The 18,668-nt window shown below is 36.5% G+C and overlaps 1 protein-coding gene across 1 annotated transcript; it reads left to right on the forward strand.

Annotated features, from left to right (window-relative positions):
- The first annotated feature begins 763 nt into the window (after positions 1-763).
- On the forward strand, positions 764-16,863 carry LOC306843215 (cleavage stimulation factor subunit 3). The gene is made up of 21 exons (XM_079374552.1): positions 764-943; positions 1,617-1,718; positions 1,870-1,965; positions 6,574-6,606; positions 7,408-7,505; positions 8,175-8,241; positions 8,325-8,359; positions 8,446-8,572; positions 8,730-8,807; positions 8,996-9,158; positions 9,634-9,743; positions 9,874-9,990; positions 11,117-11,191; positions 11,418-11,561; positions 12,320-12,422; positions 12,833-12,902; positions 13,662-13,857; positions 14,076-14,226; positions 14,925-15,019; positions 15,311-15,371; positions 16,348-16,863. Exons 1-21 carry the CDS (start codon positions 917-919, stop codon positions 16,548-16,550), a joined length of 2,151 nt encoding a protein of 716 aa, XP_079230678.1. The 5' UTR covers positions 764-916; the 3' UTR covers positions 16,551-16,863.
- Positions 16,864-18,668: the final 1,805 nt, after the last annotated feature.

Genomic DNA, 18,668 nt, shown 5'->3' on the forward strand with positions numbered 1-18,668 from the left:
TCAAAATCAACAAAAGAGCAATGATATGCAAGTGCTATAAGTCTCAGTTAGCTTAACGCGGTGCACGTAGCAAGGTTTTAAATTATAAATAAAAGAAAACATAGAATAGAGCAAGCTAGTGTTAGAGGCCTTTTTTGCTTTTGTTAGTTGTGTAATAAATAAAAAGAAAACAAATAGATAGAATACAAAAACAACAGAGAAGCTAAAGTTAGTGCTAAGTTTAAAAGGGGCAAGTTTTTTTCTTTTTAAAGAATATAATTAGAATATATTATACACCACATACATGTTATGTGTTATGTAATATACTGTATATATGATTTAAAAAATACTTAAATATTTTTTTCTTAAATGTAAAAAAGAAACTAAAAAAAGTGCAATTGCATGGACATTGGTTGTACTGGAATACTTATACCTGACTGAATAGTGACATTAGAGGAATATATTTCACTGTTTACAGGATTTTTTTTTTTATTGTATTACAAAATAGCGATTTCGAAAAAACACTGAACAGTAAATAAGATTACTTACGTGTACCTTTTTGTATAAAGTGTATTATAGAGCTTTGTCTGTTTAAATGACAGGTATATCAGTAAAATAGCTTCCCTTTCAAATAAGCTAGTGATTTAAAACATGCCTACTGAACTAACATCCAGGAATACATTTATTTTTATCAAGGCTTCATTCTTCAATGTATTGTTACTATTATTCGATTTCTAGCGGCTTTTATTTTGAAGTGAGGTGTTTCCGGTGGGCGTGGCTCAACGTCTCCGCTCGCTCTGCTGCCATTTTAGTGCGCGGTGAGAGGCGAGCGGCCGCACAAGTAAACAATGCTGCAATAATCACGGCCTGCGCTTAGTTTATTTGTGATAGTTGAGCAGTCGACGTTTCTTTACTCGGATCGCACTCATATTCCATCATGGCCACCGAAACTCCACCGGACCAGGTAAAGTAAAGACATATGTGGAGTGTTTGAGATCAAGTGCTCGTGTTTGCGGCCTAACTGTAGAGAGCGCTCCTGAAGCAGACTGTTGTGTGGATGTTTACAGCACGTTTAGCACCGGATGCATCGAGTGTTTTGCAGAGTTTGCCTCTTATGATTGTAATAAGAGAAATTGTGGAGGTAGTAGAATAGAGAAAGATTGTCGTAATGCTGTTTCTCCGGTGAATGGCGATGACTGCAGCTCAACACCACGATGCCTTTGTTTGATTTCACTCAGAGTTAGCCACTTACTGATATCGAGATATATGCTATGATATAAGTATTTTAAAACAAGTTGGCTTCTGGTGTGAAAACGTTCTCTATAAAGGCAGCTTTCGACGTTTTGAAATGCAACAGTTGTATTTCAGCTAGGAGCTCTGTTGTTGTTTTTGGGCCTCAGTACTGCACAGTTCCTACCTGTGCTGCTTATATTAGACGATCCTGGCTTATAGCGTCAGTTTTATATCATTAGTAGAGACTCAAAGAGATTTGCAGTACTTCATGGCAAAGATTGAGAACCATTGATTTAGTAGTTCAGCCCATGGTTATATGTCCAAAATATGAATAAGTCCTCATTTCTCCAGTGTCACCTGTTGCTCATGTCATTCATATCACTCGTTTCTGTTTCCCTCATCAGGCGGCTGAGTACATCCCAGAGAAGGTGAAGAAAGCAGAGAAGAAGTTGGAAGAAAATCCATATGACCTCGACGCTTGGAGCATACTGATTCGTGAAGCACAGGTTTAGTGACACAGGGTTGCATTCCTTTTCACCCGGGGTAACGTGGGAGGGAACGGGGGTCTCTGACGGCACATCTGCTGCTGTTTCATGTAAACGGTCTTTGGGACGTACCCTTATGATTCTGTATGTAAATGAATTTTACTTCTTTTAGAATCAACCCATAGACAAAGCAAGGAAGACATATGAGCGACTTGTCGCCCAGTTTCCCAGTTCGGGCAGATTCTGGAAGCTATACATTGAAGCCGAGGTTATACTTTATTTTAATTAAATATTTTTTCTAATCTGTGCATGACAATGCTTCTTCCCCATTTTGATCAACAATGTGATATTCACACAACACCAACAATGCACAATAACTGCAGGGAGTCCAGGGAAACTCATAGCTTGTATCATTAGGAGTCATTCTTTTCAGTTTTATGAGGTGATATTGTTGCATGTTTTATCTGCAACAGCATTAAAACAATTTTAATGGTATTGGAGTGCTTTAGCCTTTATTACTTGTGTCAATTTCTTGCCTCCTGTGTCATTTCTTTGAGGTTGTTGTGGTTTTTCAAATTAATTATTATAAAGATTTTGTCCATATTGGCGTCTATTTTTCTATAGTCCCTCATTCCATTTTATACATGCGAGTCGTAGTCTAGCATGCACATTAGTTCTCACATTAACTAGTCCTGAGGCAAATTATGATATTTTGCCCAAAAATGCAACACCTGGCCACATACTTTTACATTTCAAGGTATTTCTTTAAGGGAATATGAAAAAAGCATAAATTTCATATGTAGGTGTGCGGTTTAGGAACAGATTGATTAATTGTAATGGTAAGTATGATACATGTAACATTTAGGTGCACACTTAATTCAACTAACTTCACATTAACTTCAGTCACTTACGTTTGTATATCTTTTTATAGTTTTTTTTTTAAATTGGCAAATCATATTTTTTTTTCTCTGGGTATAAATGAAGTAATGTCACTAAAAAAGCTAAATATGTAACAAATAATTTTTTTATAATGATTTTATTTTTGCCTGGTTGTTACAGTTGACCCTTTGCCCCTTCGTAAAACATTGACCTATCCCACCTTTGCAAATGTTGCCATCCACCATTCTCTCAAATAAGCTTTTGCTCTTTCCTAATATAAAGTTATGAAGGAAATTACCCCAAAATATTAATGTTGTTGGTGAATCATTTATAGCCGTGAAATGCAGTACACTGAAGAGTTTCTCATTTTCCAGTCCAAAACTGTCAGGCTTCGTTCCCAAAGAATTGTGTGTAATATCAGTAAAATAACCTACATTTGCTTCAAGATAAATTAATGTTACTAACTTTATCATTTTTGTAGTGACTGGTTTCAACAGTTTGCAGTAATAGTGAATGCATTGTAGAAACGTTTCAAACAATTCCATTCAATATCACTTTAAATTTTTCTTTTGAGTTGAGGTGTTTGCATTCATTTTGGTTTGCAGTCTGAATAGTTTTTAGTCGTAAAGATAATGGATCTTAGTGAAGGGGCAGTTAGGATTCTATTTCCAATCGCATATCCACAAATCTTTCTCTCCAAATAGAGACCTCACCATGGGTAGTGCGTCCAAATAATTGGAGAGCTGTGTTTAATTAAAATGATATAATATCGGTTTTCAAATCCCCAATTGTGATACCCCCCTCTCGCAAATCATAAACCAATTTTTGGTGTTATCGCCTAGATTTAATTTTAAAAGGGTCTGAAAAATCTATTTAATGTGATTCTGCATACTCAATTGAAGTAGCATTCACCTTATTTGGCAACTTGCAGCTGTTCTTTTTGAATGTGCAAGCCTTCAGATTTACTCGGCACTATAGGTAAATAACACAGTGCTGTAAACCGCAAAAGTGCTACAAAACACCCGTTTGCAATAGCAAGCAACATAACGGACTGTATTGGTACAGGTAAAGTAACGGGAAGTCAAGAGCACCGGAAGCCTTGCACATTTAAGCACTTTCACACTGCTCTGATGTTACAAATAAGGTGGATATTAGAACAATCAAGGACAAATCACTTAGGTGTTTATGCACCCATCTGGATCAGATTACTTACAGTATGATTGAGTATTTCCAATTCTGAAATAATTGCCATTTGATTATTCTTCAAGCTTCTCCACCTTTAGTCAAAACTGCTGGGTTTTGACAAAACTGTTGTTTTTACCCCTACTGTAATAAAATGCACTGTATCAAGTTTGGCTTGTTGTTGTAATGTGCATTGTAATTTGTGTCAGTGAGTGTGTGTGCATGCGTGCGTCTGTCCGAGGCATGGAGACGGCAGTCCCGCAGTGATCATGCCCCAGAGCCATTCTGCCTCAGTACCAGTATTTTTCACACTGTCATGCTGAGTTTTAATTTCGTTTGGAGCTGTTGAGTGGTTGGTTAAGTCAGGCTGTCACCATTTGCCCTGGAGCACAGACACACTGCCAGCCGCCTCTTACAGCTGATCTCGACAATATTAATGCGATTTAACGTTATGAAGAACCACAGAGGTGATCTAAAATTGCCTTTGGGTTAGTTAATCGTCAAATTAAAACTTATTTGCTCAACCTCATGTCATTCTGAACCTGTGTGACGTTCCTCAGTGGGACAAAATAGACAATCTTTTTGCCTGTGCAATGAAAGTGAATGGGGACCGGTGTTGTTTTGTGGATCCTGTTAACTTGCATTGCATGGAGGGAAAACGGTTTAATATTATTCCTTTTATTGTTCTACTGTAGAAAGTAAGGTGACGGCATGAGGGTGAGTAAATGATAAAGATTTTAATTTTTGGGTCAACTATCCTTTTAGTGAGAACAACAGGCGTTTTATCAAATGTTAATAATTTGATCCGTTTTCTGTTTTCCTTCTAATGTTGCTACATTAGAATGCGGTACAGTACACTTAACATAATTCATTAGCTAAAAACAAATCTGCCTTTATCGTTTTTGTTATTAGTGAGAATGCTTCAGTCCCTGATGGCCTGTTTGATAATGGGCAGTTGTTTTTTGGTAGTGTATTTTAAAAAAAATTAAAAATGGCCCGACAGGATAGTTACACAATCCTACAGAGCTTCTGTACCTCTGAAACATTTAGTGAAATAATTTGGAGAAATTGCAAATACATGGCATCTGCTCTGACTAAGGTCTATTACAAGAAGATTCAAACATCTGGTTTCAGGTAGTCTTTTATATCCGCTTCACTCTTGCAAGTTCTCGCTCATCCGGTTTTATACCACAGATACCACAGTTCTCCAAATGATTTCATTAAATCAGTTCTCATCATTTGCACCAGTTATTTGAGTACTTGGGAGAATTTTCACACTTAACTGCTGTTTGTCTTTAGGAATGCATTTGTATTTTACTTGCATAAGTTCATGACTCTTATTTTGAGTTTTAGGCCGGTTACCAGAATCACTTGCCCTATCAGTTTGCTACTAAATCATGCATCCCATAAATGTAAACATCTGGATTTGTGATTTATTGAACATTTGCTGCAAATCATTATTTGAACTGGTTTATAAATGCAGATTTTGTGGAGGAAATTGTCTGAATGACCAGCAAAATACTTATTTTTTGGAATAGCCTGAAGACTAAAAAGTACACGTTTTGCACTGTAAAGCATGATTATGAATTCATAGCCATGCAAATCCATTTCCACACAGGATTAAAAAACTGACTTATTTCGCAATTCAGACTTTTATTCTAGCAATTCTGAGGAAAAGTCAGAATTGTGAGATATAAACTGAATTGTGACTTTTTCCTCAACATTCTAAATTTACATCGCGCAACTGATTTTTCTGCTACTAGAAAAAAAAAAGTACTTTTTTTCTCTCAATTGTGAGTTTCTTACAATACTGACTTTTCTTCTCAGAATTGCAAGTAAATTTTTATTTCTGAGAAAAAAGGCAAAAATGGCATGATCTTAATTTATAACTCAGAATCATGAGGAAAAGGCTCTGTATTGAGTTCAGTTGCAGTTACCTTTTTTTTGTGTTATATCCCATCCCAACAGCTTCATTTTTGAAACTGTCATTGAACTTACATTATAGGCTAGTTGTTTGTGGCAGCTTTGGGGGAAATTAGAGTTTAATGAAAAATTATATTTGTTCTGACACATACAAAGTTATTATATTTGTGTCATGCCAGCAGAGATAAATCCTTATTGTTGAGCCTTGAAGTTTTATTTCTGTGTATGATGTAGTGGCGAGAAATGATATAAGAAACCGTTTTCTTGGGAGTTTTTTTTTTTTTTTAATACACAGTATTGCAGCGTTTTTGCTGTTTATTGTTGGCTCATATTCAAAGCATTTGAGGTTTAAATGTAACTACAAAAATGATTAAATGTTGATTTGTAACCACTGTGATAATATTTGTTGGCTTGGAGGATTTTGAATAAGAGAAATAAACTTGAGTAAACCTGTATTGTAAGTTATCGTCATCATTTGAGCATATGACACATTCCCAACTCTATAGTACTTGTTTTTACTTACTGAGCCAAAACCAATAGCTTTGTAAAAGCTTCAGATGCAGCTCATAGGGTCGATGCTTTTTCAGGACTATGCACTCCAAAAATGTGTATTTTTACTAACACATAATACCCAATACCCATCTCAACGTTGGTAGCTTTGTGGCCTGTCTGCACGCACATAAAATGAGTAATTCTTCAAGCTCTAGTGAAACACGTGACTATATGCAGCATCACATGCTTTTAATAAACGGAGTAAACAGACAAGATTATGCAGAGTTGTGTGAATGTCACATTGTTGACGTTAAGGGGTTTGTGTGTGTGCATGTGTGTGGAGCAAATCAGTCTTGCTGCATCACTTTTGAATAATATTGGTTTTCAAATGTGTCCACAGATCAAGGCTAAAAACTATGACAAGGTTGAAAAGGTAAGCGTTTGTTATCGCATGGAAGCCACATGTTGAGAATTTATTGATCGTGTGATATGACTCTGATTGTTGTGACAGACAAGTTCACAGGTGTGAGACCATAAACGCTGAGCTTTATCTAGGTCACCACTTTAGGCCCTCAAAAGCTCAGGCAGAGTAAACATCAAGATGTTGTAATGGAGTAAAATAACACCCTGCTTGACTAGAAATATATCCCGTTTGCTCTTCTAAATCCAGCAATCAGACATTATAAAATGAGGAAATACAGATTTGATTCCTTGTTGGATATATTGTCTTTTTTTATATCCCAGTACAGTGAGTAATTCACTGTTAATGCATTTTAGCAACAAAACATCAGTCATACTGGGTCAATTTTGAGTCCCATACCTCACATGACCCTTTTGATTCTGAAAACTGTCACACACAAGTACCATGGTGCTACTGTGGTTTTTAGGACATGGTATTCTTTGCATTACTTTGGATTGCCATTCAAATGCCATGATTTATAAATGTTAGTCATCTAGGATTATATTGAAGTACCAGCTAATGATGATCAGTGTAAGCAGCATAATCAGTATATTTTTACATAATTTTGGAGCATAATCTAGAATTTGTTTAATCTTGTATTTCTCTCTATCATGATTATGCAATCCTAAATCTGTATGATGGTGCTATCACAGTAATATTGTGTTAAAGGACTGCCGTAATTAAAAGTGTGTGTGCATGAGTCAGTACTGTAATTTTGCTGTGTTTTGTCTTGTGTGTCAGACGGGTTTGTTCACTGTTCAATCTCTTGCTCAGTTATTTCAGAGGTGCTTAATGAAGGTTCTGCACATTGACCTGTGGAAGTGTTACCTCTCATATGTACGGGAAACCAAAGGGAAACTGCCCAGCTATAAGTATGTGATACAGTTGTGTTTATATGGCTTTAAAGTAGTGATCAAGTGACTTTATCTAGAGAAGAAGGTGATTGATAATACAGTAATATACAGAGGGGTCAAAAAGCTCTGAGAACACAATTCAATCTGGAAGAAAGTTACTCTTTAATGCTTAAAAAATAAAACGGATGATGATGAATGAAAAGGATAAAAATCTGATTCTGCATTATAATTAGTTTGCTTATCAAATAGGTCCATTTTTGGCAATGACTATACAAACCGTCATGTCTGGTTTTCCAGTTTCCATGGAAACATAAGCAGCTTTTTGAAACTTCCTCAAATAATGCTGGATAACATGAATATCAAGTTTTGTCATTAAAGTAAAAGAGGGACAATTGTTAATAACCAAATTGATTCTCACTGTTATGCTGATAATATACACTAGTCAACATTTGAAGTGGATCAAAATCTTCTTGTCTTTTGGACAACTTTGAACTTCTTTGATCCACTTCAAATGCGGTTTTAAAAACATCATCAGCCAATAAAAAATTATTGGCTGATGATGGTTTTATCACTGCTTAAAACGGACATCACTTGGTCACTCTCTTGTGCATTGTTAGTTGTATGTTTTCTTGTTGCACATACTTAAAAAGTGGCTTTATATACTTAAAATGTGCTGTTCTTTGGCAGGGAAAAGATGGCACAGGCTTATGATTTTGCCTTGGATAAGATTGGGATGGAGATTATGTCCTATCAGGTGAGTGTTTTGACAGTTCGTTCTACCCTAACTTAATCAATAGCATCATGGACATTAACTCAAAACTCTTCTCCTTCTGTTAGATTTGGGTGGATTACATCAATTTCCTCAAAGGAGTGTAAGTGCACCATTTATATTTTCAAAACTCATTTCACAGTCATTAAATAAGTTAAGGCATTTGAAGGGCTCTCTATGCATCTCTAGAGAGGCTGTGGGGTCATACGCTGAGAACCAGCGCATCACAGCCGTCAGACGCGTTTATCAGAGAGGCTGCGTCAACCCCATGATTAACATTGAGCAGCTCTGGAGGGACTACAGCAAATATGAAGAGGTGAGTACAGTGACAATTAATGGATGTGTTATTTTGGTTCAGGACACTCAGCAAGAATTCAGATTTGTCAGGAGAAAGTCATCTTCAGCTTTCTATTGTTGTAATGTGCAGGTACTGTCCTTAGTTTATCATAAATAGCTTTTGTTCCATTATAAAGGGCATAAACGTGCACTTGGCCAAAAAGATGATTGAAGACCGGAGCAGAGACTACATGAACGCCAGGAGAGTCGCCAAGGTGAGTGCTGCACGGGTGAAAGTGTATGATGGGATACAGCAACAGGGGTTTTTTTAACGTGCAAAAATGCTCAAAATAAAGTACTATTTGTAGAAATTTTTCACAATCGCATCTGCATCTCTTTCTTCTCGTCATGTTCCTCTGTTATTATTTCTCTGTGCTGATGGTGTGATTGTAATCCCGTTCAGGAGTATGAGACGGTGATGAAGGGTTTGGACCGGAACGCCCCCTCAGTGCCGCCCCAGAACTCCCCACAGGAGGCCCAGCAGGTGGAGATGTGGAAGAAATACATCCAGTGGGAAAAGAGCAACCCACTGCGTACCGAAGATCAGACCCTCATCACCAAAAGAGGTGACTTACAGGAAGATTCATAAATGATGAGCTGCAGGTTTTGGCAAGCGATTATCTGCTGTTTTAGTCCTGTGTAGAGCATCTCGTTTATTTTACAACACCCATCATTTTAGAGCAGCTTTCCAGAAAATCATGACGTCAATGTTTATATCATCTTAATATCTTCATGCCGTATATTAGAATTTAACAGATTAGAGCTGGACGTTAATATAGTTTACATCTTGCAAACATGCATTTGAGTTTTGCTATATGTTATATATTGGCCTATGCAAGTATAACATACTTATCTTTAAATACAGAGCAAGTTTACATTTTGCAAAAATATGAACATGTACTGAAGTACATTGCAAAACAGTCTAAAATCTTCTCTGGTAGAGTTTAGTCTCAGGCTGATGGATGGAGAGGATTTTAAAGTGATGTTTGTTGTTAAATCAGGCCATTTTTTGTGCCTAATTATTTTATTTGTCACTTGCAGTGATGTTCGCCTATGAGCAGTGCCTTCTGGTGCTCGGCCATCACCCAGACGTCTGGTACGAAGCTGCCCAGTACCTGGAACAGTCCAGCAAACTACTGGCAGAAAAAGGGGTTGGTTTGCAAATTATTTTATATAAACATTTTACCGCTGGTTACAAAATTGTTTCTCTTTGGATGCATTTAGTTGCTTGGGTGTTGTGTTGCATGTTGATCTTATTGCACTCATGATCTCCTCATTCAGGACATGAACAATGCCAAGCTGTTCAGTGATGAGGCAGCTAACATCTACGAGCGTGCCATAGGAACTCTACTCAAGAAGAACATGCTGCTGTATTTCTCTTTTGCAGATTATGAAGAGGTAAGATCTCTGGATGACCTGGGCTGTTATTACCTATAAAAGGGCCTATTCTACACTACTGCTGCATTTTAAGGTCTTCCATGAAGTCTGCTTATGTTAGTCAAGGTCTCTTGCACCAAAAATAGTTTAGTTTTATCACTATTTTCCTCATATTCTATTGTCTTACCTTTACAACTAAATAGGCTGTTTTGCTACTCTATCTTTAAGACTTCTAAATGTAAATGACCTCTTTTTTAATTGCATTTGTAAGAATAGTTCACTCTGTCATGCATGATGGGCAGGTTTCTTAGTACTGAATATGTGGATGTTAATCTATGCTTGTAACCAGTGTTACTTTAGTTTCGCTGAAATAAAATGATTTAGAATTTTAGATTTACTGTTTTCATTTAAATTAAGTTTTTAGTAATTTTATTGTATATTTGACATTTAGTTATATATGTAGTTTTTATTAATTTCTTTTTTTTTTAGTTTGACTACTAGCTGAAATAAAAATATTTGAAATAACGAAAATATTTTTGCATAGTTTTATTTTTAGTTAACTAGAACAACCCTGGGGTCCGTTCTTCGTACCTCGCTTAATGCATCTTGAGATGATTTGAAAGATGCCAGATCTTCTAATCGTGGTAATTAATTTGGTTCTTCAAACGAATTTGCCGATTTGATTAAAATATCTGGATTAAGTTGTGTAAGATTAGTGTGTGTTCTTGTGTTCCCCGAAAAGGGCAGATGTATCGATACTCGAAACCACGATCAGCAACGTAATTACATCATAGAATTAAAAAAGACACCTGACGAAAAACGTGACAAATTTCTGTAAACAGCCAAGTGAACAAAACTACATAAATGTAATAATAGATAAATGAAATGTGCACTGTTTTTATTTTATTAAAACACTTTTTTTACATGATTCCCAATTATTTCTATTCATGATTTCTAGTATTTGTACAGGCTTTACATTTTTATTTCAGTGTTGTAATTAGCAATTCATTTAATTTTGTCTTAATCTTGTCTTAATTTTTGAGCTATCTGCATATCCTGCACTCCATCAAGCCCCTCCCATAATATGTTGTCACTCAAATTAATAAAGTAGCAGTGACTATTTATATGTTTCACCTGTGTTTCGCAGAGTCGCATGAAGCATGAGAAAGTTCATAGTATATACAACCGCCTCCTGGCCATAGAAGATATCGACCCTACATTGGTGAGTTCAGCTCTCTTTGGAGACAAATGCTTGCGATGGACAAATAATAATAAAATTGCTGCTCTGGAGTAAAACCTGCTAGTGTGTCTAATTTCTGTGTGATTCAAGAAATTATTTAGTATCAATTCCTCTCCAGTAATCGCAGTCGACCAGGAATGTCTGGGAAATTCGTAGTTTTCACTGTGAATAAAGAGAGGCTGATCTTTGATGCTCTTGAATTGTTCAGGTCTATATCCAGTACATGAAATTTGCCAGAAGAGCTGAAGGCATCAAGTCTGGCCGCACCATCTTTAAGAAGGCCAGAGAGGATCCTCGCACGCGGCATCATGTGTACGTAACTGCTGCTCTCATGGAGTACTACTGCAGCAAGGTAACTTCATCACCACGTCTCTTGTATAGACAAATGAAGTCTCTTATGCATTTAATTCAAATCCAGTAAAAACTGTAATTTTGTGAAATATTACAATTTAAAATAAATGTTTTTTTTATTTGAATGCGTTTTAAAATGTAACTTATTCCTGTGATCAAAGCTGGATTTTCAGTATCATTACTCCAGTCTTCAGAGTCACATGATCCTTTAGAAGTCATCATCATATGCTGATTTGCTGCTCAAAAAACATTTCTGATTATTATCCATGTTAAAGGGGTCATATGACATTATTGTGCAATTACAGAACATTATTTTGTGTATTAGGTGTAATGCAATGTGTTTATGCGGTTTAAGGTTAAAGAAAAAACATTATTTTCCACATACTGTACATTATTGTTGCTCCTCTATGCCTCACCTTTCTGAAACGCATTTATTTTTACAAAGCTCATCGTTCTGAGAAACGACGTGTGCTCTGATTGGCCAGCTATCCAGTGCGTTGTGATTGGCCGAATACCTCAAGCGTGAGACGGAAATGTTATATTATATTGTGATGCCGTGTTCCGGCGCAACGACACAAAAACAATAAAACCCATTATAAACGAGGCATTTGTTGCATCCAGTGGGGACATAATTACTGATTATAATGACTTATACTGTCTTTTTACACGTCACGTTGCATCGCGCCGCGTAAACATTTTAAATAGATGTATATCCAGACACAAAACGGATTATCTGAATGACTTTTCCTTTGCCGACAGGACAAATCTGTGGCCTTTAAGATATTTGAGCTTGGACTGAAGAAATATGGTGACATTCCTGAATACATTTTGGCTTACATCGATTACCTCTCTCACTTAAACGGTAAGAACGCGATTCCCTCCATCCACACGTTTGGTGAATTCATGCTTTAATCTGCTGCCAAACAATCAGTGATATTCATTACACCTGTACACATTGGGTGAAGCGCTGGAGAAAAACTATTTCAGCCCAAGCACTGAGAGATTGTGTATCATTGACATGCCCTCGAGATGGCTGTTTATTTACACGCGCAGATGATGATGTCTGACACAGGAGCACTTATCAGACCAAACAAAACCATGCATCTCCTTTATAAAGCTGATAGCTAGGAGACGGTGTTTGCCATGCAGTAAACATCGGTCGTGTTTATCTTGTAGCTAAGCTATCACCAAAAAAGAAGAGAGCCTGGCCAGGAATGAGTTTTCAAAAATGACAATGAATTATTGAGCTGTTTGCCCTTCCCTCCATAACAGAGGACAACAACACCAGAGTCCTGTTTGAGAGAGTCCTGACATCCGGCAGTCTTTCCCCTGAGAAATCTGGGTTAGTGGGATTTTATTGATTATTTTTTGCAAATATATCATCTGTTTCTTTTAATTTGCTCTTAAATATTGCTAACTATCTGCTAGGCTTTTGACACTTTATAATTGCTCAAGTCTGAGTTAGTTGAACCCTGGATTAACACTTAATGTTTCACACAAGCTACGTTTCAATGCAACTAAATAATCTGTTAGTAAATGAATTGATGGCTCTTTCAGATTGAAAAGAGGTTGACTGAGCGCAATCCGAATGAAATTTCTATCGGATTGGAGTAAACCTGAAATAATCTGATTGATAAGAAAAAATGAAGCAAGGAAATGTTTGAATCTGGCTTTTCTCAGTTGGATTCAAAAATACCTTGCGGTATGTTTACGCACATTTTACAACTTACAAGATTTGCAAACAAATATATGAATCCGATTACGCTTAAGAATTCATATAAACAGAACATTAAAAATCTGAAATTGGATTTGGATTGACCAAAATTAGTCCATGTAAACATACGGTTCATATGTTATCCCATTAAACCCATACAGTTTGCACAATATACATCTTGGTCAACCTAACCAATATATTTATTTTTCATACTGATATCTAGAGATCAAGTAGGATTTTATTTTCAGTAATTTGTTAGACTTAGATGTACGCCACAATATAGAAGAAAACACCTGCCACTAATTCCGTTTCATTGTGACTTAAATGTTAAATGTAATATGAAAAGGATAATATTCCTGATGTCAGCGTGTGGTTTTGGTGTAATAGGGAAATCTGGGCACGCTTCTTGGCCTTTGAAAGCAACATTGGAGACTTGGCCAGTATCCTGAAGGTGGAGCGAAGGCGTTTCATGGCCTTTAAAGACGAGTATGAAGGAAAGGAGACAGCTCTGCTGGTGGACAGATACAAGTTTATGGATTTGTATCCCTGCTCCCCCAGTGAGCTCAAAGCCCTCGGCTACAAGGTACGACAGGAAATGGAATCATTCACAATCATTCTGCACGCTTTTCTCTCAAATACACAATAAACACACAACAATAATGCCAGTGGAGAGAAAACAGCATGCAAGAAAGCAACTGACCATGATGATATGAATGTTTGCTCCGTATGCAATATAGCGTATAGTACATGAATAATTTAAGTACAACAATCCTCTCATCATCTGCTCATGTTGATTGGCAGGATGTGTCTCGTGCCAAATACGCAGCACTGCTCCCAGAGGCGGTGGTCACTCCTTCTGCCCCTGCGCTGAAAGACGAGGCCGACCGCAAACCCGAGTATCCCAAACCTGACACCAGCCAGATGATCCCTTTCCAGCCACGTCATCTTGCGCGTGAGTATCAGCACCTCACATACATTTAACATTGAACTCCGAGACGCCTAGTTTGAGGATCCCTGGTCTAGATCATATGGAAGCTTGATTCTGCCTATTCTAACTATTGACTTTTTCTTCTGGCAATTGAGTTTGTTTCTTGCTATTCTGCCTTTTTTCTTTGAATCCTGAGTTTAGATCTCAGAATTTTGACTTTTTTTCCCCCTTGGAATTCCAAGTTTACATTCTTCTTAGAATTCTGACTTTTTTCTTGGAACTCTTGAGTTTACAGCCCACAATTCTAACTTTCTCGCAATTGTGAGTTTTCTGATTTTCAATTATAATTTGATTTCTTAAAAGTATGAGTTAATATTTTGAAATTGACACTTTGTCTTGGTTTTCCGAGTTTACATCCCACAATTCTGACTTGTTTTTCTTAGAATTCTGAGTTTATCTCTCGCAAATTTTGATTCTTTTTCTTAGAATTCTGAGTTTACATCCCACATTTCAGATTTTTTTCTCAGAATTGCATCTGTTTATCTCAAAGTCTGGCCTTTTCTCAGATTTGTGATTTATGTATCACGATTCTGAGTTTATATCTTGCCATCCATAAGTCATAATTGGTTAAATACATGTCAATAGATCATTCCCATTTGTGCAGTTCTTACTTTGAGGTGATTGTGTGCATTGATAAGTTTGGTGACGTGTCCTCCTTACAGCTCCCGGCCTGCATCCTGTTCCTGGAGGAGTGTTTCCTGTCCCGCCGACTGCTGTCATTCTCATGAAGCTGCTGCCTCCTCCCAGCTGTTTTACAGTCAGTTCAACACCTCTTCTTCTTTTAAATGCTTTAGACCAGTGCTTCCCAAACCTCTCCTGGAGGACCCCAAGCCCTGTACATTTTGTATGTCTCCCATATCTAACACACCTGATTCATGTCTTGCAGTCTCTACTAACGAGCTGATGAGTTGAATCAGGTGTGTAAGATAAGGGAGACATACAGGTTTGGGAAGCACTGCTTTAGACTAAACTGTAGCATGTCAAATGAGATATCCTCCAGATATATGAACATGACGGTGTGATCATGTGTGTGTGTTTTTGTTTTTAGGGTCCCTTTGTGCAGGTTGATGATCTGATGGAGTCTCTCAGAAGATGTGTATTACCAGAGAGTAAGTATCACAGAATATCAACGTATGATCTCCAATATCTCACTCCGTGGTTATTCCTCATTCCTTCTCAGTCCTGTAATACAGGGACGTCTGCAGCTGTGCCAAACAGCAGTAAAAAATATAACTACGAGTTATAAATGTTTCAAATTAAAATTATATGCTTATCAAAATTTGGGGTCAGTAAGATTTGTCGATGTTGTTGAAAGAAATTTATATTTTTATCCAGCAGCGATGCATTAAACTGATGTGTAAAAAGTGACAGTAAAGACATTTAGAATGTTACAGAAGATTTCTATATCAAATAAATACTGTTTATTTTGAACTTTCTATTCATAAAAAGTCAGTTTCCACAAAAATATGAAGCAGCACAACTGTTTTCTATTTTAATAATGAATGTTTCTTGAGCAGCAAATCATATTAGATTGATTTCTGAAGGATCATGACTAATGATGCTGAAAATTCAGCTTTGCATCACAGGAATAAATTGCATATTAAAATATATGAGAATAGAAAAGAGTTATTTTAAATTGTAATATTTCACACAACTGTTTTTACTGCATTTATGATCAAATAAATGCAGCCTTGATGAGCATGATGAACATCTTACCAAAAAACTTTTTGAACAGTAGTAATATAATAGTATTATATACTAATAAAATACATTTTGGAATTATAGTAGTGAGAATAGAAAGTGTCTTAATTATCATGAAAATTATGTAATATACTGTATATATTATATATAAATTATAATATAATTTCTTATTACTTTTGATCGATTCTCATTAATAAAGCAAATATTATTTAAAAACAAAAATGTAATTAAAATAAAGGCAGTATATTACACATTTGACTTTAATTAAATTTTTTGTCATTGAAGTAACAATGTAAGGGTGATTAATGTTTTAGGGTAAAATGTGATGTTTTGTGAGATTCACGTTCATGATCTATAATGCTTATGCTCTCGTTCTCTCTCTAGCGGTAGATGCTGCTGTAGAGTTGATCACTGGGAAGCAGTTAGAGATGAGCAGCGAAGGAAACGGACCTGTAGAAAACCACGCTGTGGGAAACAAGTCCTTGAAACGGCCTAACGCTGATTCAGATGAGGAGGAAGACAAAGGATCGATCGCACCTCCCATCCACGACATCTATCGAGCGCGACAGCAGAAGAGGATCCGATGAGCTGACCGAAACACCCCCCCTGAACAACACAGAGACGATTAAACCCACATCCAGCCCCCTGACGGCGCACTGACTCCAGCTTCCACCCTGCACTCCCACAGCGATCAGAAATCATCGCTCATCTCCATTTGGTTCAGTGCTTTCAAAGTTTCTTTTTAACAGTTTTGTTTTTTAAAACTGGGTGGTTTATACTGTAAAAAGTTTTTATTCTTGTTTGCCTCATAGTTCTGAACTTGCCATGTGTAGTGTTGCTGGTGATGGAAGAGTTGAATTCATTTTGTAGTGAACTGAGGATCACACACAACTTGCTTCCAATAAAACAAAATGATAAAAGTCATGTGTTACTTTTTAGAGCAAGTGTGCCAGATAAATCCGTGAGCTGTGAAACAAATGTCAGAGCGTTTGTGCTCACCACTAGGATGCACTATAGTGCAGTAGATGTTTTACACTACAGTAAGTACAGAACACATCAGTTTGAGACGATTGGAAAGACCTAGATGTGATTTTCGCACACATCTCCAGGTCATGTTTCACCTCAAAATAAAATGACTGCAAGCAAGTTTTAGCTTGCATTCATTACATTTGTTGCATTATCAAATTGCTTTCAGAGCAATCAAGCATCAGTGAATCACACCCCCCCCCCCCCCCCCCCCCATATTCTCAATTAGTTTTTTTTTTTAACTAATGTGCTGAAAATGTGTAATTGTTGTGGAACAAAGTGTCATAATTCACAGTTATGTATATATATATATATATATATTAGTAATGGCTTTAAAATAGGCTGTTTTCTTGGGAAGAAAAAGGTGAAATTTCAGTTTAGTGTATTTGAGAGTTATAGTTTTCATTAATGTTTATTTTATCTTCATTTTAATTTTTGTAACTCCTTTTTATTAGGGAATTTGTTAGATGTCTATTTTTTTCATAAATTATTTCATTTTTAATTTGTAGTTTAGTGCATCAAGTAACTAAAATTAAAGTACATTAAGTAATTAAAATTTAATATATATATATATATATATATGTGTGTGTATACAGTCCCCTCCATAAGTATTGGAACAATAAAGGCAAAATTGCTCTGTTGGCTGTGGAGTCAAGACATTTGTAAATATGATTAAAAGTTGAATATGAGACAAAACTACAGAATGTCACATTTTATTATTAGCCGTTTCAACACATACATGTTTTACCAAATAAAAAGAACAGCACAATGGTGCGTTCACACCGGACGCGACTTGCGCGAATAAATCGCGCTATTCTCGCGTAGTTGGACGCGTGAACATTTTTATGGAAGGCCGTTGGGGCCAAAAACACGTGAATTTTAACGCGTCAACAACACGTGAAATACTATTGTTTACGCGTGAAAAATCAACGTGTGAAATACGTGTTGTATTGAAATACGCGTGAAATACGTGTTGTTTACGCGTGAAATACGCGTATTTAACGTGTTGTTGACGCGTGAAAAATCAGTTTGAACGCGTCGGTGTCATTGGCTGCTGAAGACTTGGGTCAGTCTATTCATGTGAGTTTAAGGGGGTGTACCATTCATAAACTAGGCTACCACCATTTAACATGTCATATGTCTTTTTTTTCTTTTCTTTTTTGTATAGCCTATAGAAGTAATATTTAAATCGCAGTTTCATGAAAAATTTGATAAAAGATCAAATTGCTTCATTTTTCTTCACTCATGCCTTTTTGTAAATAAACACATTAGTGGACATTCTAGCTTTAACCGTGATCAAACTTAAGTTAGCATCAAATCATTAACATTTGTGTGAGGAAATCAGTTACAGTGGAGGTAACCAATCAATGCACATTTAAGAAACAGACCATTGCAATCAATATCCGTCTTCGGAAGACAATATCTTTTGTAATCGACAGCTTTTACTGTGCTTACATTTACAGCTATCGCCAGCAGGTGGCGCTTATTGAAACCTCTTGCCACATGCATGCTAATTGCTGTACACACTTTTCCTAATCATTAAACATGAAATTCAAATTTACATTAAGGTGACAAACAATTGTGTAATATATTTATATTTATATGGAATGTTTCATGTAAAAAAGGGATAGTTCACCCAAAGATTTTTTTTGGGGGGTGGTAAACTGTCCCTTAAGTAG

The sequence above is a fragment of the Barbus barbus genome (genome assembly GCF_936440315.1).
Source record: "Barbus barbus genome assembly, chromosome: 23".
Taxonomy (NCBI): domain Eukaryota; kingdom Metazoa; phylum Chordata; class Actinopteri; order Cypriniformes; family Cyprinidae; genus Barbus; species Barbus barbus.